General features: G+C 51.5%; 1 protein-coding gene and 1 pseudogene across 2 annotated transcripts; both read left to right on the forward strand.

Annotated features, from left to right (window-relative positions):
* Nucleotides 1-2525: 2525 nt before the first annotated feature.
* On the forward strand, nucleotides 2526-2652 carry LOC131900284 (small nucleolar RNA SNORA70; annotated as a pseudogene).
* A 5341-nt stretch (nucleotides 2653-7993) lies between these two features.
* Plxnb3 (plexin B3) lies at nucleotides 7994-22845 on the forward strand. Of its 2 annotated transcripts, XM_059250492.1 has the most exons (35): nucleotides 7994-8073; nucleotides 9640-10674; nucleotides 11083-11262; nucleotides 11958-12086; nucleotides 12179-12279; nucleotides 12989-13118; nucleotides 13291-13447; nucleotides 13541-13649; nucleotides 13733-13847; nucleotides 13977-14102; nucleotides 14189-14305; nucleotides 14664-14757; nucleotides 14842-15011; nucleotides 15227-15378; nucleotides 15596-15701; nucleotides 16402-16532; nucleotides 16755-16931; nucleotides 17033-17228; nucleotides 17332-17571; nucleotides 17670-17831; nucleotides 17900-18051; nucleotides 18161-18261; nucleotides 18338-18561; nucleotides 18716-18894; nucleotides 19066-19132; nucleotides 19535-19862; nucleotides 19989-20092; nucleotides 20191-20287; nucleotides 20658-20830; nucleotides 20975-21135; nucleotides 21494-21641; nucleotides 21800-21864; nucleotides 21932-22007; nucleotides 22137-22211; nucleotides 22542-22845. In XM_059250492.1, the coding sequence occupies exons 1-35, from the start codon at nucleotides 8068-8070 to the stop codon at nucleotides 22644-22646; spliced, it is 5688 nt and encodes a 1895-aa protein (XP_059106475.1). In that variant the 5' UTR covers nucleotides 7994-8067; the 3' UTR covers nucleotides 22647-22845. The 2 variants fall into 2 exon arrangements, with proteins under 2 accessions (XP_059106475.1, XP_059106474.1); XM_059250491.1 differs by lacking the exon at nucleotides 7994-8073 and having other exon boundaries at nucleotides 9619-10674.
* The last annotated feature ends 750 nt before the right edge of the window (nucleotides 22846-23595 follow it).

The following is a 23595-nucleotide window of genomic DNA, read 5'->3' on the forward strand; positions in this document are numbered from 1 at the left end:
AGAGGAGGGATTGTATGAGCAGAGATATTGAGATCATGATTGGAAAAAGCACAGGGACAAATAACCAAACTTGTGGAAACACATGAACTGTGAACCAGTAGGTGAGGAGCCCCCCCCCCCCCCCCCCCGTGGAACTGGACCAGGCCTTCTGGATAAGTGAGACAGTTGATTAGCTTGATCTGTTTGGGAGGCCCCCAGGCAGTGGGACCAGGACCTGTCCTTGGTGCATGGGCTGGCTTTTTGGAGCCTGGGGCCTATGCAGGGATACTTTGCTGAGCCTTGGTGTAGGGAGGAAGGGACTGGACCTGCCTCAACTGAATCTACCAGGCTGGGCTGACTCCCCAGGGGAGACCTTGCCTTAGAGGAGGTAGGAATGGGGGGGTGGATTGGGGGGGAGGGCTGGGGAGTGGGAGGAGGGAGGACGGGGGAATCTGTGGCTGATTTGTGAAATTAAGTTAGTTATTAAAAAAAAAAAAAAAAGAAGGTGGATCACTACTGTAAGATCCAGAGAGTCTACAGATCTTTTATAAGATAGGTAAGTTGTAGGGCAGAAAAGGAAAAGGGAAAGAGAACTGAAAATTTCCCTGTTTTTGCCTTATGGATTGCTGTTGCTAGGAATACCTGGAGAGCTAAAGTGAGTGGTGAGTTAAAGAATGTCAGGTGACCGATAAACATCTCTCATGGCTTTTACTGGAGATGGTCAGTGGAACAGGGAGGGCAAGAATCTAGAAAAACAAGTTACTTTAGTTTTGGAAACCAAATTATTTAGTTTTGGGAATTGTCATTGTTTAATCAAAATGGAGGAGCTTTAAAAATGATGTGGCCTTGGTTAACAGCCACCATGCAAGATGCCCTGGGTTCAATCTCCAGTACCAGTTTTTAAAAAAAGGTGAAGAGGTGTATTGACATTCTATAATCAGCCCTTGTGAGGATGAGGCAAGGAAGATCACAGGTTTAAGGTCAGCCTGGGAAGCTACCAGGTCAATCTGAGTTACAGAGAAAGAGACCCTGTCTCCCTTCCAAAACTTTGCCTCAAGGTATCAAAGATTGCAGTGCAATGTGTGTAAAGCTCTGGTTCAATGCCAGCATGCCCCCTACCTAAAAAAAGACAAAACCACAACTAAAAATTGACTTATAACAATTGATACTAACTTCATATGGAATCTCAAGAGACAGTTCCAAATAAGTAAAACAATTCTGGAAAAAGCAGTACAGAGTCAGAAAACACTTCTCAAATTCCAAATACTGCTGAGTAACATATATTACAGTGAAGCACTGGATGACAGAGAGAGAAACTGATGAAACACAATAGTGAGTCCAGAAAAACATCTCCCCAGTATATGGTAGCATGACTTTTGACAGGGATATCAAAACTACAAACTAGAAAAAGACAGTTATTTTAAAAATAGTTTCAGGGAGCTTAAAACAAAATAGTTTCAGCAAAACCAGTTACCTACATGCAAAAGAAAGAAGCTCAGGACTGGAGAGCAGGTTCATCAGTTAAGAGTACAAAATGCTCTTATGGAAGACAGTTCAGCTCACAACTTGAAAGGAACGGATGCCCTCTTCTGACCTCCTCAGCCACCTGCACTTCCCTCAGCATACACATAATTAAGAAGAAAATATTTTTTAATTAAGTTAAATTCTTCACACTATACATAAATACTTGTCATTGTTTTAATTTTAATTTTATTATTTTTATGTGTATGGGTGTTTTGTCTGCATATATTTCTGCATACCATGTACATACATACCTGGTGCTCATGAAGGCCAGAAGAGGACATTGGATCCCCAGGAACTGTAGTTACAGTCATGAGTTATCCTGTGGATTTCTAGGAATCTAATCCAGGCCCTCTTGAAGAGCATGTAGTGCTTTTAACTGATGACCCACCTTTCCAGCCCTGACAGCTTACTTTTTTATTTGTACTACTGCTTCACTTTTAAATAGTCTCCTTGCAACTTTGCACCCTCTGTGTGCCTATTTCAATTCCTTGAATAAGACACCAAGAACCTGGAAGCACTGAATCCAGATAGTGACCCTTGGTAATATATTAGACATTGCTATGGGCCCATGGGGAAGCAGAGCATCTTAGTGACAAGATCACGTGGCAGAGGAGGCTGCTCACATCAGATGTGATGGTAGTCTCAGCACTCTGGAGGCTAAGACATTAGACATTCAAGACCAGTCTAGAGGCTGTATTAGAATACAGAGTGAGACTCTGTCTCAAACAAAACAAAACAAAAATGCCAAAGCACACATACAGAGGCTGCAGATATAGCTCAGCAAGAGAGCATTTGCCTAGCCTCTATGAGGGTCTGGGATCACACACAAAAATATACATAAAAGCCAGGCAGTGGCAGTACATGCCTTTAAATCCCAGCACTCAGGAGGCAGAAGCAGGAAGTTCTCTGAGTTTGAGGCCAGCCTGGTCTACAGAGCGAGTTCCAGGACTGTTACACAGAGAAACCATGTCTCAAAAAACTAACACACACACACACACACACACACACACACACACACACGCACGCAAACAATTAAGCTGACCAGATCTCTTTCCCCCATGGGGGCCTGGTGTACAAACAGCACACTCTTTTGGAGTGAATTCACCCTGTTGCTTATATAGGCTACCCTAAGGGACCTGGGAGACAATTTTCTGATGGCTTTTCAAGTCTCTGATCTCAATGTTGTCCTCAGTCTAGGCTCCAGACAGGTATTTGTGGTGCCTCAGGTTACCACGGCCAGGGTTCTCATTGTCCAGGCCATCGTGTCCCCTTGAATCACGCTTCAGAATAAGGAACATCTGATGGAGGCCCTATGTTGAAAGTTGAAAGCCAACTTAAAGCTCTCTGACTGCCAGAAGGCAAGTGGTGTTATTAAGCCCCTTCCTCCCACTTTCTTGCCCTGATCATCCTCACTGAGTTTCTTTTTTTTTTTCCATCTGTCTCTCTCCAGACCCACATCTCAAAGAGGTGGGTCTTTGCTAAGTTGAATGCAGATTGATCTAAAGACATGGACACTGAGAAGTGACTCATCCCTGATGGCTGTGGGGTTAAATACACCACCAATCATGGTCCCCTGGGCATTGGCGGGCCCTGCACTCCTGAGGTGGTCTACTGTGGTGCTCTCCACTACCCTACTAAATCATGTTCAGTAATAAATTTCACATCCTGTCTGGAAAAAAAAAAGATGAAGAAACTAGAAGCTAGCAGTCAAGTCAGGCCCAGTGGCACTCACCTGTAATTCCAGCATTCAAGAGGTAGTCAGGAGAATCAAGGATCATAAGTTTTGAGACTAGCTTGAGCTACACAGTTGGATCCTGTCTCAAGAAAAACACAAAAATAGTGGATTCAGCTCACTTGATAGAGTGCCTGCAACATGCCTATAGCTCTTGGCTGGATTCTCATATACCATATAAACAGGACATGACACACACCTGTCATGTCAGTACTCAGGAGGTGGAAGCATTTAAGATGAGAAGTTCAGAGTCATCCTTGGCTACACAGTGAGTTTCAGGCCATCCTGATCTATGTGATATTCTGTCCCAAAAAAGGGAAAGAAAGAAAGAAAGAAAGAAAGAAAGAGAGAGAGAGAGAGAGAGAGAGAGAGAGAGAGAAAGAAAGAAAGAAAGAAAGAAAGAAAGAAAGAAAGAAAGAAAGAAAGAAAGAAACTAGTAGTCCAAGAAAGACAACATAAATCCCAACAAGAAGCTGGGCAGTGGTGGTGCATGCCTTTAATCTGAGCTCTTGAGAGGCAGAGGCAGGCAGATCTCTGAGTTCAAGGCCAAGTCTGGTCTACAAAATGAGTTCCAGGACAGCTAGGGCTGTTACACAGAGAAATACTGTCTCGAAAAACCAAACCAAACCAAACAACAACAAAAAAAGGAAGGAAGGAAGGAAGGAAGGAAGGAAGGAAGGAAGGAAGGAAGGAAGGAAAAAGGAAAGGAAGGAAAAAGGAAAGGAAGGAAAAAGGAAGGAAGGAAAAAAGGAAGGAAGGAAAAAGGAAGGAAGGAGGAAGGAAGGAAGGAAGAAAGAAAGCAAGCCCAAGATAGTGTTTTACAATCTCTGGTGTGGATTACTTTCTTCTGTGTGCCTTTCTTTCTCTTAACCCTAGTGCTTAAAATCCATATTAAGATCTTACCACAAGGGCTGGAGAGATGGCTCAGAGGTTAAGAGCAGTGACTGCTCTTCCAGAGGTCCTGAGTTTAATTCCCAGCAACCACATGGTGACTCACAACCACCTGTAATGATATCTGGTGCCCTCTTCTGGTCTGCAGGGACACATGCCGGCAGAATACTGTACACATAATAAATAAATCTTTTTTAAAAAGTTTAAAAAAGAAAAAAATCTTATCACAAACTCCAGCTCTGTCAGGTACAGTAGCCTGTACCTTTAATCACAGCACTTAAGAAGCATAAGCAGGAGGGTTTCTGTGAATTAGAGACCAGCCTGGTCTACAGATTGTGTTCTAGACCAACCAAGGCTATGCAGTGAGACCCTGTTTCAAAAAAAAAAAAAAATGCTTGGGGCTGGAGAGATGTCTCAGTAGTTAAGAGCACTGGCTGCTCTTGCAGAGGACCCAGATTCTATTCCCAGCACCCATATGGCTGCTCACAATTGTCTGTAACTATACTTCCAGGGTATCTGATGCTCTCTTCTGGCCTCTCTAGGCACCAGGCACAAATGTAAAGCACAGCCATACATGCAGGTAAAACACCCATACATATAAAATAAAATATTTTTTAAAATTTCAAGTGCACTGGAGGTATTGAAGACACCACATGTACAGTAGAAGTGGGAGAGGCAGGAAGTCCGTATCTCTTCTGACCAGTGAGTCCCTTGCCAGCATCTAGAGACCCAGGCACACAGTCAGGAGATGGCACCAGACTAGTAGAGGCTGCTTCCCTACCTATAAATAAGAGTTTCATACAGCTGCTCTGTGGAGGACTCATGTAGAGCAGGGTGACACATCTACAAAGGGTGCTATTAAGAGGAACAAGCCATATGCAGGACTGTAGCAGCATAGTTCTTTTTGCGTAAGATATTCCCTCCTGGAGTCAACATAGGTCACTGATGTTACCAGCTGCAGCTGCTCCCAACTGCTCAGAGGGCATGAAAGAAGCCTGTGCAGGCAATTCACATGTGTAGTTCCAGAGAATGAGGCTGCTTGTCCATAGATGTGCTTTCTTCTGTGACAAAAGAGGTAGGAAACATTCCCAAAATTGAACTGAAGATATTTGTGCTTTCTTCTTTTTCTTTTTTCCTACTACTCAGGATAGGCTCTCACTGTATAGCTCTGGTTGGCTAGAAGTGTTCGTTCTTTCTTCCTTCCTTCCTTCCTTCCTTCCTTCCTTCCTTCTTTCTTACTTTTTTGTTTGTTTGTTTGTTTGTTTTTTTCAAGACAGACTTTCTCTGTGTAACAGCCCTGGCTGGGAACTTTCTATATAAAGCACCATCAGCACTCAGGTCACCCCAAGCCAAGCTGTCATTCCATATCCAGAAGGCCTCATTAACCATCTCCCCTGATGCATGTGGGCTCCTCCATCTTTCTTCCTCATCTCCATGCACTCTTTCTATGATGACCGTTGTAGAGAAAGGACATCCCAGGGTAGAGCTCCTGAATTCTACCATCTCTGCCACCTGCACCTATATGATACCAGGCTTTCAAGATCCTATGTCTATACCACCAAACACGTCTGCAATGCATTTGTTTCTTTCCATGGCTATAGCATCCCCGATCCAGCCTTCCCCACATTCTCCATCCTAGGGCCATAGGTTTGCACTTGACCAAATGTAAAGCTGTCAGGAAAGCCTGGGCCGGGTGGTGGTGGCGCACGCCTTTAATCCCAGCACTTGGGAGGCAGAGGCAGGTAGACCTTTGTGAGTTTGAGGCCAGCCTGGTCTATAGAGTGAGATCCAGGAAAGGCACAAAACTACACAGAGAATCCCTGTCTCGAAGAAGAAAAAAAAAAAAAAAGAAAAAAAGAAAGCCTAGGAAGGCAAGCTCAAGTTCTGGAACCTAGCAGCTGTGACCATGATTTGCTGACCTTTGCACCCTTGCAGTTCACCCTTCACCAATCTTATGCTCCAGTCAGGGGACAAATACTACTTGCTTCTTCAAAAGAACAGGGGCATGTCATCCATTTCCCTCCTGCTCTATGCCTGCCAAGGTTTACAGTTCAAGACCACATGGCCAGATGGATATAGGTTGGAACCCTGTAGGTAACTCTTAGCCTTGCCACTTACTAGCTGTGAAACTTCCCTTGCCTTGGTTTTCCCATCTGTTGCCTGGAGGAAATGACCAAAGCTCTTTCTGGAGTCATTGGGAGGACAAAATGTGTTAATATCATTGGATATTAATATTTTCTTTTTCTCTGGATGTTCAATGGGCACTTTGTGGGAGACTAGGAAATGCTCACCTTGGGCAGTGGCCTGTTCTTAGCAGCTCCAGTCAGGTACCTATAGCCAGCCAGTCCTCTACTGCATTTGCTGAAGTCAGCAAAGGGGAGCAAAAGCCTGCCTTCTGCTGTTAGACAAAGGGGCGGGCCAGAATGGGTTGGGCTCTCAACCTGGGATCACTGGGATGTATTGGGCTGGGCACAACTGCATTGTGAGGCAGGAAACTGGAGCTCCCCTGGGACCGCTCCTAGCTAAGCAGCTGCTCCCCAGACCATTAGTGGTCCACCAGGTAGGTAGAAGCTGGGGCTAGTTTGGACAGCATGTGCAGGGACCACTGTGCCTAAGGACACTGCTTCAGGGCTGCTAAGGACAGGGAGAAGATAGGGTCTGTTGGGCTGACTAACTGGAGTCAAGCAAAGGTCATCAGACACAAATCAGGCTCCACAGAGACACCTGTATGATACCTGGCATGGTGTCCCCCAGGAGGGGTTGGCACTGGAGCTAAGAAAGTGAGAACTCTCTGGGTCTGACCCCAAAATGAAAAAGCTGGTGCCAGCCTGGAATGGGGTATAATGTAAGGAGGCTCCTCACCCCCACAGCCAACCAACCAGCTCAGCCAGATGGCAACAGCCACCTGACTCTTCACCCTGGAACTTGCTGCTACTGTGAACTATAGAAGTAGCAAAAACCCTAAGCTGAGTAAACATGTCCCTGTACCATGGGCCTTAAGGTTAGCTGGCCCCAAAGTTGCCTTAAGAGTGCAGCAGGGGAGCCAGCTGCTACTGCCACTGCCTTCCCTCCTATGGTGGAAGGCCCACCCTGGGAGGACCTTCCTATTCCATGTCTGAAGCCCAGGGCTCAATTCTGGTAAAGTTCCTGTGGTCTCTCTGCCTCAGCCCCTCCCATGCATCATCCTCTGCTGGCTTTCCCCACTACCACACTGTAACTGGCACAGTCCTGGGGGTAGGGCTGGGTGGGGACAATCTTCTTTCAGGCCAGGAGGCGGGGGAGAAGGTCTTCTTCATGGGCTGTCTTTGTCAGCGCCTCCTCTGCCTTAGCCTGGACAAAGGCAGGCATTGACAGCTGGGACTGGCACTTCAGCCAGAAACAAGGCTACTGAGGCCAAGGCTGGCATTTCAGGGGCTCAGAGCCTTTGGCCCTGTGGTGGGGGCTTGGGGCTATCCTGTGCTCTTTATAGGGATGCAGGGAAACTCAGGGAGGGAGCACTCTGCACTGGCACAAGAGTTGTGGGCCACATGGGGATAATTGGCTCAAGGAAACCCTATCCCTTTGTCACTACATCTCAGGGGGTGTCTCCCTGGAGACCGGGAGTGGCAGGGAGCCCCCTGGCTAGAACAGCCCTGGTGGGGGTAAGAGCACCAGATAGCAGGTCCCTGGCCTGGGCCTCTGGACAGAGGGGACATTGTTGGGGTGGAGGCAGGGCTGCCTTGGCCAGGCCACTATTGACAAAGCTGCCAGCTGTGGTGGAGCCCGGTCGCCAGGCCCTTGCCCCCTCCCCTGTCTCCTTCCTCCCCCAGGGCCAGCATGAATGGGGCTGAGCCTCAACTGTCTCCCTCCCATTCAGGACAATGCCCCCCACAGCCATCTTGTGCCCATCGCTACTGCCCTGAGGAAGCTGATGTGAGGAGACCCCATTTCTGCGCTCCGTAATGGTGGTAAGTGTCTGGGCCCTAAATCCCCAAAGATGTCACTGAGAGATGCAGAGAGGGATAAATTTGCCCAGGCTAGGCATAGGGCAGCCTTGCAGGGAGGTTCTTTATCCTCTGCCTTCTTGGGTAACAACCTCATCTCCTCCATTACACACACTCAACTTTGTCACAGAGACACATGGGCACTAAAGGAAATTGTCTTTCCTGTCTGTGCTCTCAAGATAAGGGGACCTGGGGTCTTTCTGAGTGGCAGTAGGTGGCTTCTGTCTGACACATGCCCACATGACTAGCTATACAGATCCCAGCTCAGTTCAGGATCTGTCGCCAGCTCTTTCCCTCTTTCTAGAGCTCTATACAGGATCAAATCTGTCTGAATGTCACTTAGTTCGGCAGTTGGTCAGTGGCTGCTGCTGACTGCTCTGGGGTTAGAGGGGAGTTGGGGGATGGCCCTTCCTCTCAGTGTCTCAGATTCAGGGCCCCTTCCACTCACAACTGGGGCTAGCTCTGTCCTGCTTCCCTACTCCCTGTCCCCTGCTTCAGTCAAGCTCTCTCTGACCTTTCTCTCCTGTCTGTCCTCATCAGTGTTCCTGCACTGAGACCGATCTGGAGCTAGGGCTCCACAGACTCTAGCTGTTGGGGTCCATCACTCTGGCACCCTGAGCTGACTCTTGGTGCCCCAGAGTTCCCCAGCACCCTCCAGGCTGGCTCAAAGCTCTCCTGTCTACCCAGTGTTTGTCTAAGGTCCTGACCCTGGCCACCTGTTCATTACTGTTTTGGGGGTCAGTATGCCTGAGTCTGGTTGCATCTTGGCCAGAAGTCAAAGCTCTTTTTGGCTGTCTCGTTGAGCTAGTAAAGGTCCCTCTATGCAGCTCTGACTACCTAGAATGGGCTTTCTCTCTATCCCTTTTGCTATGTGTAACCTCCCTTGACCCATGATGGCGTGGCACCTCTTGTCTCTATGTTGTCTGTCTTTGTCTGAGTGACCATACTCAGTTGCCCCGCAGATATGGCTTCCTTCTCCCACATCCCCTCCCTTCTCCTGCCCCTCTATCACTCAGAATCCCTCTGTCATGCCCACGTGGCTTCTCAGGGTCTGTCCCCTTTATAGTTCACATGCATATAAAGCAGAATATTAAAAAAAAACTTTTTTTGTGTACCCTCATCCCCATCCTGTCTCTCCAAATCTAGGATACTTTCCTTGTCCTTTCTGTCCTCTCCCTGGCTGCCTCCCCCTGAGCCCTCTCTCTCTCTCTCTCTCTCTCTCTCTCTCTCTCTCTCTCTCCCTCTCTCTCTCTCTCTCTCTCTCTCTCTCTCCCTCTCTCTCTCTCTCTCCCTCCCTCCCTCCCTCCTTCTTCTCTCTCTCTCTCTCTCTCTCTCTCTCTCTCTCTCTCTCTCTCTCTCTCTCTCCCTCCCTCCCTCTCTCTCTCTCTCCCTTACCATTTTGGCCTTCCTCTGATCCTGTCTCTTTCCCAGTTTAGTTCTCATTCTCTCCCTTGCCTGCTTCTGTCTGTTGGGGAATGGAGTACCTTCAGCATTCTCCCATCAGGGCTCATGCTGACTGACTTCTTCCAGGCTCCTGTGATGGCTCCCTGGCCTCTCTTCAGCCTCCACCTTCTGCTGCTGTTCCTGCTGCTGCTGCCCTTGACCAGAGCCCATCGCTTCTCTGTACCCAACACCAGCTTCAACCACCTGGTGCTGGAGCCAGGCCAGGGCACACTCTACGTGGGTGCAGTGAATCATCTCTTCCAGCTCAGCCCTGAGCTGAAGATGGAGGCTGTGGCTGTCACTGGCCCTATCATCGACAGTCCTGACTGTGTGCCTTTCCGTGACTTGACTGAGTGCCCACAGGCCCAGCTCACTGATAATGCCAACCAGCTCTTGCTAGTGAGCAGCAGGGCCCAGGAGCTGGTGGCTTGTGGGCAAGTGAGGCAGGGTGTGTGTGAGAAGCGGAGCCTTGGGGATGTGGCTCAGGTGCTGTACCAGGCTGAGGACCCTGGTGATGGGCAGTTTGTGGCTGCCAATACCCCGGGAGTAACCACAGTGGGCCTAGTGGTGCCCTTGCCAGGCCAAGACCTCCTGCTGGTGGCCAGGGGCCTGGCAGGCAAGCTGTCAGCAGGGGTACCACCCCTAACTGTGCGCCAGCTGGCTGGCCCACAGCCTTTCTCCAGCGAAGGTCTGGGACGACTCGTGGTGGGAGACTTCTCAGACTATAACAATAGCTATGTGGGGGCTTTCTCTGATACCCACTCTGCCTACTTTGTCTTCCGTCGGCGTGGGGCTCGGGCCCAGGCTGAATATCGCTCCTATGTAGCTCGTGTCTGCCTTGGAGATGTCAACCTTTACTCCTATGTGGAAGTGCCCCTTGCCTGCCATGGCCAGGGCCTTATCCAAGCTGCCTTCCTTGCTCCAGACACATTGCTAGGCGCATTTGCAGCAGGCACAAGTCAGGCACAGGCAGCCCTGTGTGCCTTTCCCTTAGCTGACCTGGACAAGAGTATGGAACAGGCCAGGCGACTTTGCTATACCACTGGTGGTCAGGGTCCCAGTGGCATGGAAGAAGCCACTGTGGAGTATGGTGTCACGTCCCGTTGCATCACCCTGCCTCCTGTGAGTGATGAGAGCCTGACTCCCAAATTTTGACCATGGGTTCTGTCTTCATTTTCTGTTCCTTACTCTGCCCTGCCAACTCTCTCCCTATGTGATATGGGACAGGGGTACTCTCCAGGAATAGCTACTGGTTAACCTCTTGGCTAGGTATATCAATAGGTAGCAGGTGGCTCTGTCTCCAAGCTCCGACCTGCTCTCAGCCTTTTTCTTTCTGTCTCTCTTCCTCTGTGGGACAAGTTGTGATGTTGTGAGGCTTGGGGACCAGCTTTCCAGACCCTCCTGGCCAGGATTCTCTGGTTCTTGATTCCTCCCAACTCCTTTCTCACTGGCTGTAGGGGTATCCTCTGCTCCCAGGGGAGGGCATGCCCAGCCTCCTGGGTATTGATTCTCTACACCTTGCCTATCCAGGACTCCCCTGAGTCATACCCCTGTGGTGACGAACACACCCCCAGCCCCATCGCAGGCCGCCAACCCCTGGAAGCCCAGCCTTTGCTACAGCTGGGACAGCCCATCAGTGCAGTGGCTGCTCTCCAGGCAGATGGGCACACGATAGCCTTCCTGGGAGACACCCAGGGCCAGCTACATAAGGTGAGATCCTAACCAATGGGGGTGTTTTTGGATGGCCTCCACATTTTCAGGCTGGGCCTGGCTTTGCTGCTTGTCCAGGTGGCCCTACCACTTGTGGTTCAGGAAAACCTCAGGACACTCCACCTCTCAGCTGTGCCCCATTGGTGGGTCAGAAGGCTTCATTGCACTTGGACATCTGGTACGATCCATTTCCTGCTGTAGTCCCCAAATGAGATACTACCCAGGAACCTCTGGAGGTATCTGCGCCTTCTCTAACCAATGAGAGTGATGCTGAAGGTGGGTGGGGATGGTATGTAGACAGGCCCAGAGGACCTGAGCTCAGAAGTAGCCTGGACTCAGGATTCTCTCTAAAACAAACCCTGCCTCCCAGTGAACTTTTTGTTCCTATAGCTGCCCTTCTTCTCATGTGGCAGAATGGCCTGATATTCAAGAGCCTCAGTCAGGGCACTTCTGCTGCCCCAGCCTTGTTACTTCCTGGAGAGTGGATTAACCTTGAGGGTCCTGAATGAGAGAATCTTGATGGCCTAGCAGGAGGGGCGTCTGGTTCTGGAGGAACAGGCTACTTCCTGAGAGTTTTTATGTTCCTGTAAAGAAGACAGGAAAGCATGTGCCTTCAATGGTCGTCATTAAGTCATCAAGAAAGTTGGTCTTGGCTTGGCAGAGTGGCCCAGTCCTATCTTTGTGTTCCTGTCCAGGTCTTCCTAAACAGCTCCCAAGGCCAGATATACCATTCCCAGCAAGTGGGGCCCCCAGGCTCAGCCATCAGCCCAGACCTGCTGGTAGACAGTACTGGGGACCACCTCTATGTCCTGACTGCCCAGCAGGTAAGGTCTGTCTCTGGAACTGGGTTCGTGATGTGCCTAAGTGACCTGAGTCTTTGTAACCCACCTTTACCTCTTCCTCACTGCCCATCCAGGTAGACCGGATTCTTGTGGCAGCCTGTCCTCAGTTCCCCAACTGCACCACCTGCCTCCAGGCTAGGGACCCACTGTGTGGCTGGTGCATCCTTCAGGGCAGGTGAGCATGAGCCCAGGCTTAAACCAACTGGCTCTGGGGGCCAGGAAGCTGTCTGCAGAAGCAACTGTAGGTGTGCCAAGAGGCCCACTTGGCTCAGTGTTGCTGAGTTCCTTAATCTCATCTCAACTCACCAGGTCACCATTCACCTCTCATTCCAGTAATCCTACCTCAAGCCAGGCCTCTGACACCTCTTCCAGGACCCATGACTTGCTGTTGGTTTTCCTTGGTCCACTCCAGCTTTCCTCCATCCTGGGCTGTCAGCTCAGGACTCATTTATGAAAACCTGAAATGTGGGCTGGGAATATAGCTCAGTTAGTGGAGTGCTTGCCTAGCATGCATAAAACTCTGGGTTCAACTCCTACCACGTATGAGCTAGGCATGGGCTAGGCATGGTGGTACATACCTGTAATCCCAGCACTTAGGAGGCAGAGGCAGGAAGATTAGAAAATCAAGGTCAACTTCAGCTACATAGTAAAGTTTGAGGCCAGCCTGGGAGATATGGGCCCTTGTTGGAGGAGAAGGAAAGAGGGAGAAAGAAAGGAAGTGTTTCCTCTTACTCATAGTTAAGGCTAAAGCCTGCACCCTGGCCATGAGGCCCTATGCTCCCTTCACTCTTCCTCCTTGCTGTGCTCCAGCCAAGCCATCCTCCTAACCCCATGCCAGGAAGCCTGAGACTCATGTGGTGAACCAATGGGCTCCTACCTGGCAGGTGTACTCGGAGGGGCGAGTGTGGACGGGCTGCCCAGCCAAACCAGTGGCTGTGGAGCTATGAAGACAACTACTGCCTTCACATTCAGAGCCTGCTACCAGCCCAGCACCCCCGCCAGGAACAGGGCCAGGTGAGGCACTGACATTGATGGTTTCAGCCAGTGTGGCCATTGTCTCTGGGAACACAATCTTAGATGCTTCCTGTCCATTTCTTCCCTAGATGCCTCTGCCCACAGCCCCAGCATGGCACTTACACCTCTCTGTTATAGATCCATCTCCCTGTTTCCCTCTCATGTGTCATAGGTCACTCTGTCTGTTCCCCGGCTGCCTACCCTGGCTATGGATGAATACTTCCATTGTGCTTTTGGGGACTATGACAGTCTGGCTCAGGTGGAAGGGCCCCATGTGGTCTGTGTCACCCCTCCTGGAGATCAGGTGCCACCTAACCCTCCAGGCTCCGGTGAGTGGACCTTTGAGTAGGGATCCTGGGGTGGAACTGGAGCAGGCAGGAGCTACAAGATCTTCTCTGCCACCACTCACTGTCCCCTTCCAGATCATGTCATCTTGCCCCTGGCTCTGATGTTTGAGGATGTGGTTGTGGCTGCCACCACCTTCTCCTTCTATGACTGCAGTGCTGTCCAGGCCTTGGAAGTGGCTGCCCCGTGAGTTCCTGGATCTGGCTCCTGATGGGTAAGGGTGGAAATCCAAGATGGTGCCCAGCCTGAGAACATCCCTGCCCTTCCAGGTGTCGCACTTGTGTGGGCAGCCTGTGGCGGTGCCACTGGTGCCCCCAGAGCAGCCATTGTGTATATAGCGAGCACTGCCCAGAGGGTGAGAAGACTGTCTACAGTGCCCAGGAGGTGGGTATGATCAACATACAAACTCCTTGCACCTGATCGACCCAAAATTCCACCCCAGCAGGACAGGACCAGACCTACCCAGGAGTGGTCCCATGCAAGTTTGAAGGGCTAAGGCTGTCCTTTCCCTAGGTGGACATCCAGGTTCGTGGCCCAGGGGCTTGTCCTCAGGTTGAGGGCCTAGCAAGTCCCCAATTGGTGCCTGTGGGCTGGGAGAGCCATTTGGCCCTGCACATTCAGAACCTTCACTATTTCCGAGTGAGTAGTCAGGTGGATGGGGGAATGAATGAGGGGAGAGAAGACAGTGTCCACAAGACTGACATTATGGCATCTGCACTTTCCAGGGTGTGCCTGCCTTATACTACTGCTGGCTAGAGCTGCCTGGAAAACTACAGAAGCTACCTGCCTTCCTAGAGGAGACATCCAAGGACTCTGGCATCATTCACTGCCAGGCCCAGCAGGTGAAAAGCTGCTTGGTGTCTTGGGCAGCCCCACTCCACTCAAACACACACACACACACACACACACACACACACACACACACACACACACACAGAGAGAGAGAGAGAGAGAGAGAGAGAGAGAGAGAGAGAGAGAGAGCTCTGCCCAGTCCCTCTTCTACTTACCATTACTTACAAAAGCCCACTCTGTGCCAGGCACCCTGGGCATGTATCAGGAGCAGGGTGCCTGCAGCCTCTGTTCCTCTGCTTAGAGATGCAGAGGACAATCACACCCATTCTAAGGACAGTGTTCTGGAGGAACCAGGAGGGAGAGATGTCCTAAGTGGGGTTCAAGCCTGACCCTACCCTCTGCCCACAGTTCCATCCCTCTATGTCCCAGAGGGAGCTCCCAGTGCCCATCTATGTAACCAGAGGTGAGATCCAACGGTTGGACAATGCCCATGATCTTCATGGTGAGCCCTGAGATGACAAGGCAGGTGGGGGCAGGATATGAAGCTCATAGGCAGTGGCTCAACATGCTGCCCCACCTTCCCCAGTGACTCTGTATGACTGTGCTGTGGGTCACCCTGACTGCAGCCATTGCCAGGCAGCCAATGGAAGCCTAAGCTGTCTGTGGTGTGGCGATGGCCAGCCTTCCTGCCGCTATGGGCCGCTGTGCCCACCAGATACTGTGGAACAGCTATGCCCTACACCCACCATTGATGTGGTGAGACTCTCCCCCCTGTAGATCCTGGCTTCCCCATTCCCCAAGGTCCCTGCCTCCACTATCCAATACTCTCCCACATCAAGCCCCTTGCCTCAGACTCCTAGACTCTAGTAGTTTGATCCAGACATTTTCCAGTAGTTGGCTAACTGGGCACCACCACTGCAGAGTAGGATGTGGCTTTGGGGGATCCTATCTGCCATCTTTCTCTGCTACAGATTGAACCCCTGACTGGTCCCCCAGAAGGTGGCTTGGCCATCACCATCCTGGGTTCCAACCTGGGCCAGGCCTTTAATGATGTGCAAAATGCTGTGACTGTGGCTGGCCAGCCCTGCAACCCTGACGCTTCTCTCTACCGCATCTCTGCCCGGTGAGGCACCTCAGCAGGCTGGGGAGGAGAGGGATGCTATCTAGAGTAGGCCTTCAGAAATTGGCTACCCAGAGAGAGGGGAGGCTTGCAGCCAAGAAATGTGAGGTCCTGAGTCAGAGCACAAAAGGGAAACAAGCAGCAGAGGAGGAGCAGGCTCCAGGTAGCCCCTGAAAGGCTCCCCCAGGGCTTGAGCAGCTACTGGACCTTGATTCACCAGGATTGTGTGTGTGATATCTCCTGCTCCAAATGGCACTGCTGGGCCTGTCCAAGTGGCCATTAAGAGTCGTCCTCCCGGCATCTCAACCCAGCACTTCATCTACCAGGTCAATAACTCCCCTAAAGTGGTCCTAATGCAGGGTATGGTGGGAAGGAGGACTATGTAAAGATGTCAAACTGGATCCAAGGGCAGCAGGAACCACTGCTGCTATGTCCAAGAAGGAAGCTGCATGTTCTCAGTGGAGAGCAGGCTAGGGGCAGTGTTGTGATGACATGGACACTACAGCAGGCTTTGGGGGATCCTATCTGCCATCCTTGGCAGCTGTCCAGGAGGCAAGCAGGCAGTGCAGAAGCAAGAACAGCAGACAGTCAGGGTGTAGTGCGTGCAAAACTTGTTGCAGCCCTAGTAGAGGATGTGGAGAAAGTAGGGATTCTCCTAGATGCTAGCTGGAGCCCTGGGCACATGGTTGGACCACTGTGGAATGGAAAGTCCAGGGTGAAAGTAGGATCATTAGAGCAAGTTTTGCTGCAGTACCCCGAATTGGTGACTGGATCCTAGAGCTTAGAGCTTAGGAGGTCCCAGGTGTAAAGTGCCCCCCAAAGGGAGGTGATAGCAAGGGCATAGGCAGATAGGAGGGGAGCTAGCTTAGTCAGAAAAGGTGGAAGAAGAAAGGCATGGCACTTCCAGAAGTAGGGTGCAGTCAACTGAAGCCCCTGACTCAATAAACCAATAAATGGGCCTTACCTCAAAGCTAGAGGGCCTTGAGGATGGGCCTTGTGTCTACCCCATCCTACTCTGTTCCCTAGGACCCTGTCCTGCTAAGCCTGAGTCCTCAGTGGGGTCCCCAGTCAGGGGGTACCCAGCTCACCATCCATGGGCAGTACCTCCAGACAGGAGGCAACATCAGGGCCTTTGTGGGTGACCAACCTTGCCTCATGTAAGTATCCAACACAGCTCACCTGTCAAAATGAGCCTGGCCACTGTCAAATGGAGGACCATGCTATACAATGGGGCAGTGGATTCAAGGCTTCCTTGAAATTCTAAACGAAGTGGTACTAGCAACCTCTGCCCCTGCTGAGGGAAGCAAGTGGGTGTCTTCCTGAAGGACTGGGCCAGGTCTAAGGCTGAGCCCAAAGTAAGAATATCCCTTCCCCTGCAGCCAGGAGCCTGTGTGTCCTGAAGCCATCATATGCCACACCATGCCCCAAGCAGAGCCAGGAGAAGCAGTAGTCCTTGTAGTCTTTGGACATGTTGAGCGCAAACTGCTCACCACCCCATTTCGATATACTGCCAATCCCCGGCTGATGGCAGCAGAGCCTAGTGTCAGTTTTCGGGGGTGAGTACTTGGCCAACCTGCAGTGAACTACTGGAAAAATAGGGTACTAAGGCTGAGCTACGCAAGATCCTCTCAACTCTCTGACTTCCATCCTGGCACAGGGGTGGACGACTGATTCGAGTCAGGGGTATAGGCCTAGATGTCGTGTGGCAGCCCTTGCTGTCTGTGTGGCTGGAGGATGAAGACCAGGTAAAGGCTTTGGGGGGCCAGGGCCAGGATGTGAACCCAAGGAGGAACTGCGGTGCCCCTGCTGCAGATCCCCAGGGTTGTATCCAACTTGAGAGTGGCTTGCTACAGGTGAGTCCCCTACCACCACTAGCAGAGAATAAGGTCATCCCCAGGGAATGCTTAGTGAGGATCACCAAGACCACTCACTGATCTGCATTTCTGTCCCCTCCAGTGCTCCACTCTGTGCTCTGTTAACTCATCTAGCCTCCTCCTGTGCCACAGTCCAGCAGTGCCAGATGGGGCCATCCCAAAGAGGGTCTTCTTTGCCTTAGACAACATGCAAGTAGACTTTGCCAGTGCTAGTGGGGGCCAGGGATTTCTGTACCAGCCTAACCCTCGCCTGGTCCCACTTAGTCATGAAGGACTCACTCACCCCTACCGCCTCAAGCCAGGTCATGTCCTGGATGTGGAGGTAGGTGTGCCACCAGTGTGCCATTGCTTGGGCACTCATCACCCTAAGGAGGATGGGGGTTGGATTCCACAAGCTCAGGCTCCTGTTATGTGTCCCAGGGCGAGGGCCTCAACCTAGGGATCAGCAAAGAAGAGGTGCGGGTGCACATTGGGGATGGAGAGTGCCTGGTGAAGACACTGACACTTACTCACTTGTACTGCGAGCCACCCCACCATGCCCCTCAGCCAGCCAATGGTTCAGGCACCCTGCCTCAGTTCGTGGTGAGTGTGTGCCCCTAGTGGAGGGCCAGCATGCTGTAGGCCCATGCTCAGGAGCCCTGCTCCCCCAGGTGCAGATGGGCAATGTGCGCCTGGCTCTGGGCCCTGTCCAGTATGAAGCAGAGCCCACGATGTCCACCTTTCCTGTGGAGGCCCAGGTGGGCCTGGGCCTGGGTGCTACTGTGCTGATTGCTGCGGTGCTCCTCCTCACACTCATGTACAGGTGAGGATGCTCCCTTTTCAGCACATGTGGGCAAATTTCCCATGGCAGGCCCCAGGCTAGAGGCCATCCTAGTCTGGGCCTGTGGCTGATGCCTAACCTCTGGCTCCAGGCACAAGAGCAAGCAGGCCCTGAGAGACTATCAGAAGGTGCTGGTGCAGCTGGAGAACCTGGAGACTGGTGTGGGTGACCAGTGTCGCAAGGAGTTCACAGGTGTGTGGGGGTACAGGTGGGAGGACAGGGAATCCACCAGGCCTGAACCCACATCTTTATGGGTCCTGGCCTGCAGACCTGATGACTGAGATGACAGACCTCACCAGTGACCTAGAGGCCAGTGGGATACCCTTCCTGGATTACCGGACATATGCTGAGCGTGCCTTCTTCCCTGGCCATGGTGGCTGCCCACTGCAGCCAGAGCTTGAAGGGCCTGGGGAAGAGGGTCGTTGTGCCACTATGCACCAGGGCCTCACACAACTCTCCAATTTGCTCAACAGCAAGCCCTTCCTTCTCACAGTGAGAGCCACATGGATGGTGGGGACAGGCAGGGCAGGGGAGTCTCAGCTGGTAGGGAGGTGGGGCTGGGGACTGGCCAGACACAGGTAGGGACATGGCCACAGAATAGGGAGGGTATGGGGCTTTGTGGAGTGAATACCAACTTCCTGCCTAGCTCATCCACACTCTGGAGGAGCAGCCAAACTTTTCCCAGAGGGACCGCTGCCATGTGGCTTCACTGCTTTCCCTGGCTCTGCACAGCAAGCTTGAGTACTTGACTGACATCCTGAGAACTCTGCTTGGTGACCTAGCAGCCCATTATGTACACAAGAACCCTAAGCTCATGTTACGCAGGTTGGCCTTGACCTGGGTGTGGGGGCAGGGACAGGGGCTCATCTCTGACCCATTCCCAATATATGCTGAGTGGGATCTGGCCCTGAGATCAGGAGCCAAGAACTCTAGGAATGGGGTCAGAGAGAATTGTAGGATTATCCTCACCAGGGCCCTGGGGCCTCCTTCACACAGGACAGAGACCATGGTAGAGAAGCTGCTCACCAACTGGCTATCCATCTGTCTCTATGACTTCTTAAAGGTGAGGGGCACTTTCCAACATGCCTCCCCAACACTTAGAAACTTCTGCCTTCTTGTGGTCTTCATAACTGCTGCCCAAATTCCCCAGGACCCCTGGCTGAGGCTTAGGGTGGGTCATCAAATGAAGGTCATGAGATCCTGTTCTCTGCTTGGTGGATCCATGAGAGGCCTAGGACAAGAGTGCTGGATAAGGGAAGGCATTGTGCTCCTTCTCCAGCTGACTATTAAGCAGGGACAAAAAGGGCTTGGGGCCCAGCCCAGGGGCCTGTGTTAGCTGGCTGGCCTTTGCTAATCCTTGCTGTAGGCTGCTAACTACCCCTCCCAGTCCCACTATGCCCTCTGCTGGGCTTTACTGGGTCCACTAGCCCTGTGACCAATGTCTGGCACATCTTAACGGTTGTAGGAAGTGGCTGGTGAGCCACTGTACATGCTCTTCCGGGCCATCAAGTACCAGGTGGACAAGGGCCCTGTGGACGCTGTGACAGGCAAAGCAAAACGAACTCTGAATGATAGCCATCTGCTACGAGAGGATGTGGAGTTCCGGCCCTTGACCTTGATGGCACTAGTGGGACCTGAGTCTTGGGGGGTAGCAGGGAGCAGCGAGGTGCAGCGAATGCCAGCCCGGGTGCTTGACACAGACACCATAACCCAAGTCAAGGAGAAGATGTTAGATCAAGTCTACAAGGGAACCCCCTTCTCCCAGAGGCCTTCAGTGCACTCCTTAGACCTTGGTGAGAAAGCCAGCCTTACTCCCTGCTCACCCACTGCTCCTCCCACACCTGCAGTTGCTCAGCTACTGCTAATAAGGAACCCAGGAAGCAGGCTGTGGGCTTATGGGCTTCTCTGAGTCCCTCTAGAGTGGCGCTCAGGACTAGCTGGTCACCTAACCCTGTCAGATGAGGACTTGACCTCCGTGACTCAAAACCACTGGAAGAGACTCAACACCCTGCAACACTACAAGGTGCTAGTGGGCAGCAACAGGACAAGGTTGATGGGCAGGGACTGCCTCCAGAATTAACATGTGAAGGGAGCCCCTTTGCTTTCATTCCCCATCTGCAGGTCCCAGATGGAGCAACAGTGGTGCTCATTCCTCAGCTGCACAATGGTGACACTGTCTCCCAGAGACTGGGCCAGACTGGCTGCCCCTCTGGAGAGAGTGAGTCCCTTTGTCCAGACATGCCCATCTGCCAGGAGCACCAGCAGTGTTGGGGTGACCCAGGGTTAGATTCACTAGAACCCCAGAGTGGGCCAGCAGAAGTCCTGGCCATCCTATCTGCCTCATCTGGGTTTCCTACTCCTCCTTGCCAGTGGGATAGCCAAATCTCTAGGCTGAACCAAGTTGTGGAAATTCTGGATGCATGGGATGTCAGGATGAGCAAGTTCCTGAACCACCTCTCCCTTGTCCCATATTCTCTCCCTCCTTTCTCTTTCCTCAACTCCATCCCAAGAGAAGTATGGGCTGCATATCTTAGGTTGCATGTTGAGGGCAGAAGCATGGAACTGAGGCCAAGCTTCTGTGCTCTTAGACATCCCCATGCTGGAAGATGGTGAAGAGGGTGGAGTTCGGCTCTGGCACCTGGTGAAGGCTACTGAGGAGTCAGAAGGGGCCAAAGTGCAGTGCAGCAGCCTCCGAGAACGAGAACGGGCAGGAGCCAAGGCCATTCCTGAAATCTATCTCACCCGTTTACTTTCAATGAAGGTTGGTACTGCCAGGGGAGCCAGGCAATGGAACAGAGTTGTCAAGGAATTATGACTGAGTTGAAGAGGAGGTGTGGTTCTGATGAAGCAGGGATTAGCCCCCTTCACATCCTACCTTCATATGGTCCTCATGACCTGCCTGCAGAGAACCTTGCAGAAGTTTGTGGATGACACCTTCCAGGCCATTCTTAGTGTGAATCGGCCTGTGCCTATTGCTGTTAAGTACCTATTTGACTTCCTGGATGAGCTGGCAGAGAAACATGGCATAGAGGATCCAGAGACCCTGCACATTTGGAAGACAAACAGGTACCCTTTCCTGTTGACCCCTCTCCTTCCAACTGTGTTGGTGGTCTATTGAATTTCAGAGGGACATGTCCTTATCATGACAGGGTAGCAAGTCCAAGACAGGAACTCAGACTTTACAGCATCATCCTGAGTTTCTGCCCTCACTCCCCAGCCTGGACTAATAATAGGAGAGTCCAAGCTCAGGTCACTTGGGCCATGAGGATAGCTTCTCATGGAAAACAAAGCCTGAGTTCCCTGCTGCCTAGATCCCCAGCTTCAGGACAGACATCTATGTGGAGGAGTGGGGAGCTGAAGTACAAGGGGAGGAGGCCACAACAGCAGGCGAGGCCTCATCTCCACATCTGACCTGTACCTACAGCCTACTGCTGCGATTCTGGGTGAATGCCTTGAAGAACCCACAGCTCATTTTTGATGTGCGGGTGTCAGACAACGAGGATGCCATCTTGGCTGTCATTGCACAGACCTTCATCGACTCCTGCATGGTCTCAGAGCATAAAGTGGGCAGGGTGAGGGCAAAAGCAGGCCACTGGAGGCAAATAGGAAAAAAGTTTGTGGGGAAACCCAGTGCAGAGCCTGGGTGCTGAGAGGGATGGTGTCATGGAAGTGGTACAGGTGGTTCTTCTACCTCCCTGTTTATACTTCTCATCTCCTCTACCTGGAGCAGGATTCCCCAGTGAACAAACTGCTCTATGCCCGGGAGATCCCTCGATACAAGCAGATGGTGGAGAAGTAGGTATCAGAGCCTTTGGGGCTGGGGATCAGAGATACAGGCTCCTAACCCTGCTGACTTCTCCAGGTACTATGCAGACATTCACCAGAGCTCTCCAGCGAGCTATCAGGAGATGAACTCAGCTCTGGCTGAACTCTCTGGGGTGAGGCATGGCCCAGGGGACCTAGTCCTCCACATTTAGGGGGAGAGTAACTGGCAGAGTAGGAGTGGAGAGCCTTGGGTCTTGAGGTCTGGAATAAGATACTCACTGCCCTCCACATGCTACTCATAGAACTACACCTCTGCTCCCCACTGTCTGGAGGCTCTTCGAGAACTTTACAACTACATCCACAGGTATTATGACCAGGTGAGGCCAGAGCACTCTTGAGGGGAGCGGGCAGGCACTTGGAGGAGGTGTAGCTAAGACAATGACCCACAGAACCTCCCTGATGGGAAGATAGGGTTGGGGGTGGCCCAATCCAGATAAAGGGAATGAAGGAAGGGAGCCATCATGTGCTGGAAGGGCCCAGGCTGGGAGGTGGTCCTGGTTTTCACCAGGGCCTCCCTGGGCAGGTCTCCAGGAGAGCCCCTACTCTATCACCCAGGCCCTTGTTGAGATGGAGAAAGGACTGGATAGCCCTGGTCTGATGGGCAGAGGAGTGGGATTTCAGGCAGGTACACTCTACTGTCCTGACAGATTATCAGTGCCCTGGAGGAGGACCCCGTGGCCCAGAAGATGCAGCTGGCTTGCCGCCTGCAGCAGATCGCTGCCCTGGTGGAGAACAAAGTGACTGACTTGTGAACGAGAGCCACAGTGGTTACCTGAGACCTGCCAACTTATAGAACAGTGGGCAGGATCCACCACTAAAGTGCTGTATGTCCCTGACCAAGCAGTGCCTGAGGAGGGGTCAGCAGGACTATATAGAGTGCCTTCCACCACCCATCTGGCTTGTTTCTAATTTATAATGATCCCTAACATCTTTCCCACTGTATTTATTTGCTTGCTGGAAAATCACATCTGGAAATAAAATAGAAACAAATCTAAAAAAAAAAAAAAAAAAACCAGTCCTAATCCACCATCCCTGCCTTTCCCTGCCAAGTGTGAACTCTCAGTACTCCCTGGGGCTAAGGTGAGAGGCATGAGTAAAGGTTGTGGGGGAACAACCTGCATCTCCACCTTCTAGATCTAGGATGCTACTTCTCCCAATACCAGGGTTTACTCCCCAGACACACCCAGACTCTGCAGAGGGCTTCTCTACAAGCCTTTCGTCTGTTCACCTTTGCCCTTGGTCCAATGGCTGTAATCTGCCATCATTGGGGAAAGAAGTAATTAATCCTTCCATACTTTGCTCTGTCCTCCATTTCCTGACCTCTCAAACCCGGCAGGGAGGCTGTCCTCTCCATCTATGCTAGCCCCATCCATACCAGTTCTTTCTTTCTTTCTTTTTTTTTTTTTAAGATTTATTTATTTATAAATAATACAGTGTTCTGCCTGAATGTATGCTTAGATGCCAGAAGAGGGCACCAGATCTCACTATAGATGGTTTTGAGCCACTATGTGGTTACTGGGAATTGAACCCAGGATCTCTGAAAGAGCAGCCAGCAGCCAATGCTATTAACCTCTAAGCCATCTCTCCAGCCCCACCAGTTCTTTTCTTTTCTTTTCTTTTTTCTTTTCTTTTCTTTTCTTTTAAATCATAGGACACTGGATAAAGTGTCTCCTACCTTGGGATAAGCACTGCCACTGCCAA

The sequence above is a fragment of the Peromyscus eremicus genome, chromosome X (assembly GCF_949786415.1).
Source record: "Peromyscus eremicus chromosome X, PerEre_H2_v1, whole genome shotgun sequence".
Classification (NCBI taxonomy): Eukaryota; Metazoa; Chordata; class Mammalia; order Rodentia; family Cricetidae; genus Peromyscus; species Peromyscus eremicus.

Excerpts from the sequence above, each read along its gene's own strand:
- Plxnb3 (XM_059250491.1), top strand. The coding sequence starts at position 9,619 with ATGCTGACTGACTTCTTCCAGGCTCCTGTGATGGCTCCCTGGCCTCTC. Across the intron at positions 18,895-19,065 it reads CCTAAGCTCATGTTACGCAG|GACAGAGACCATGGTAGAGA; the intron begins GTTGGCCTTGAC and ends TCCTTCACACAG. Across the intron at positions 22,008-22,136 it reads CTCTGGCTGAACTCTCTGGG|AACTACACCTCTGCTCCCCA; the intron begins GTGAGGCATGGC and ends TGCTACTCATAG.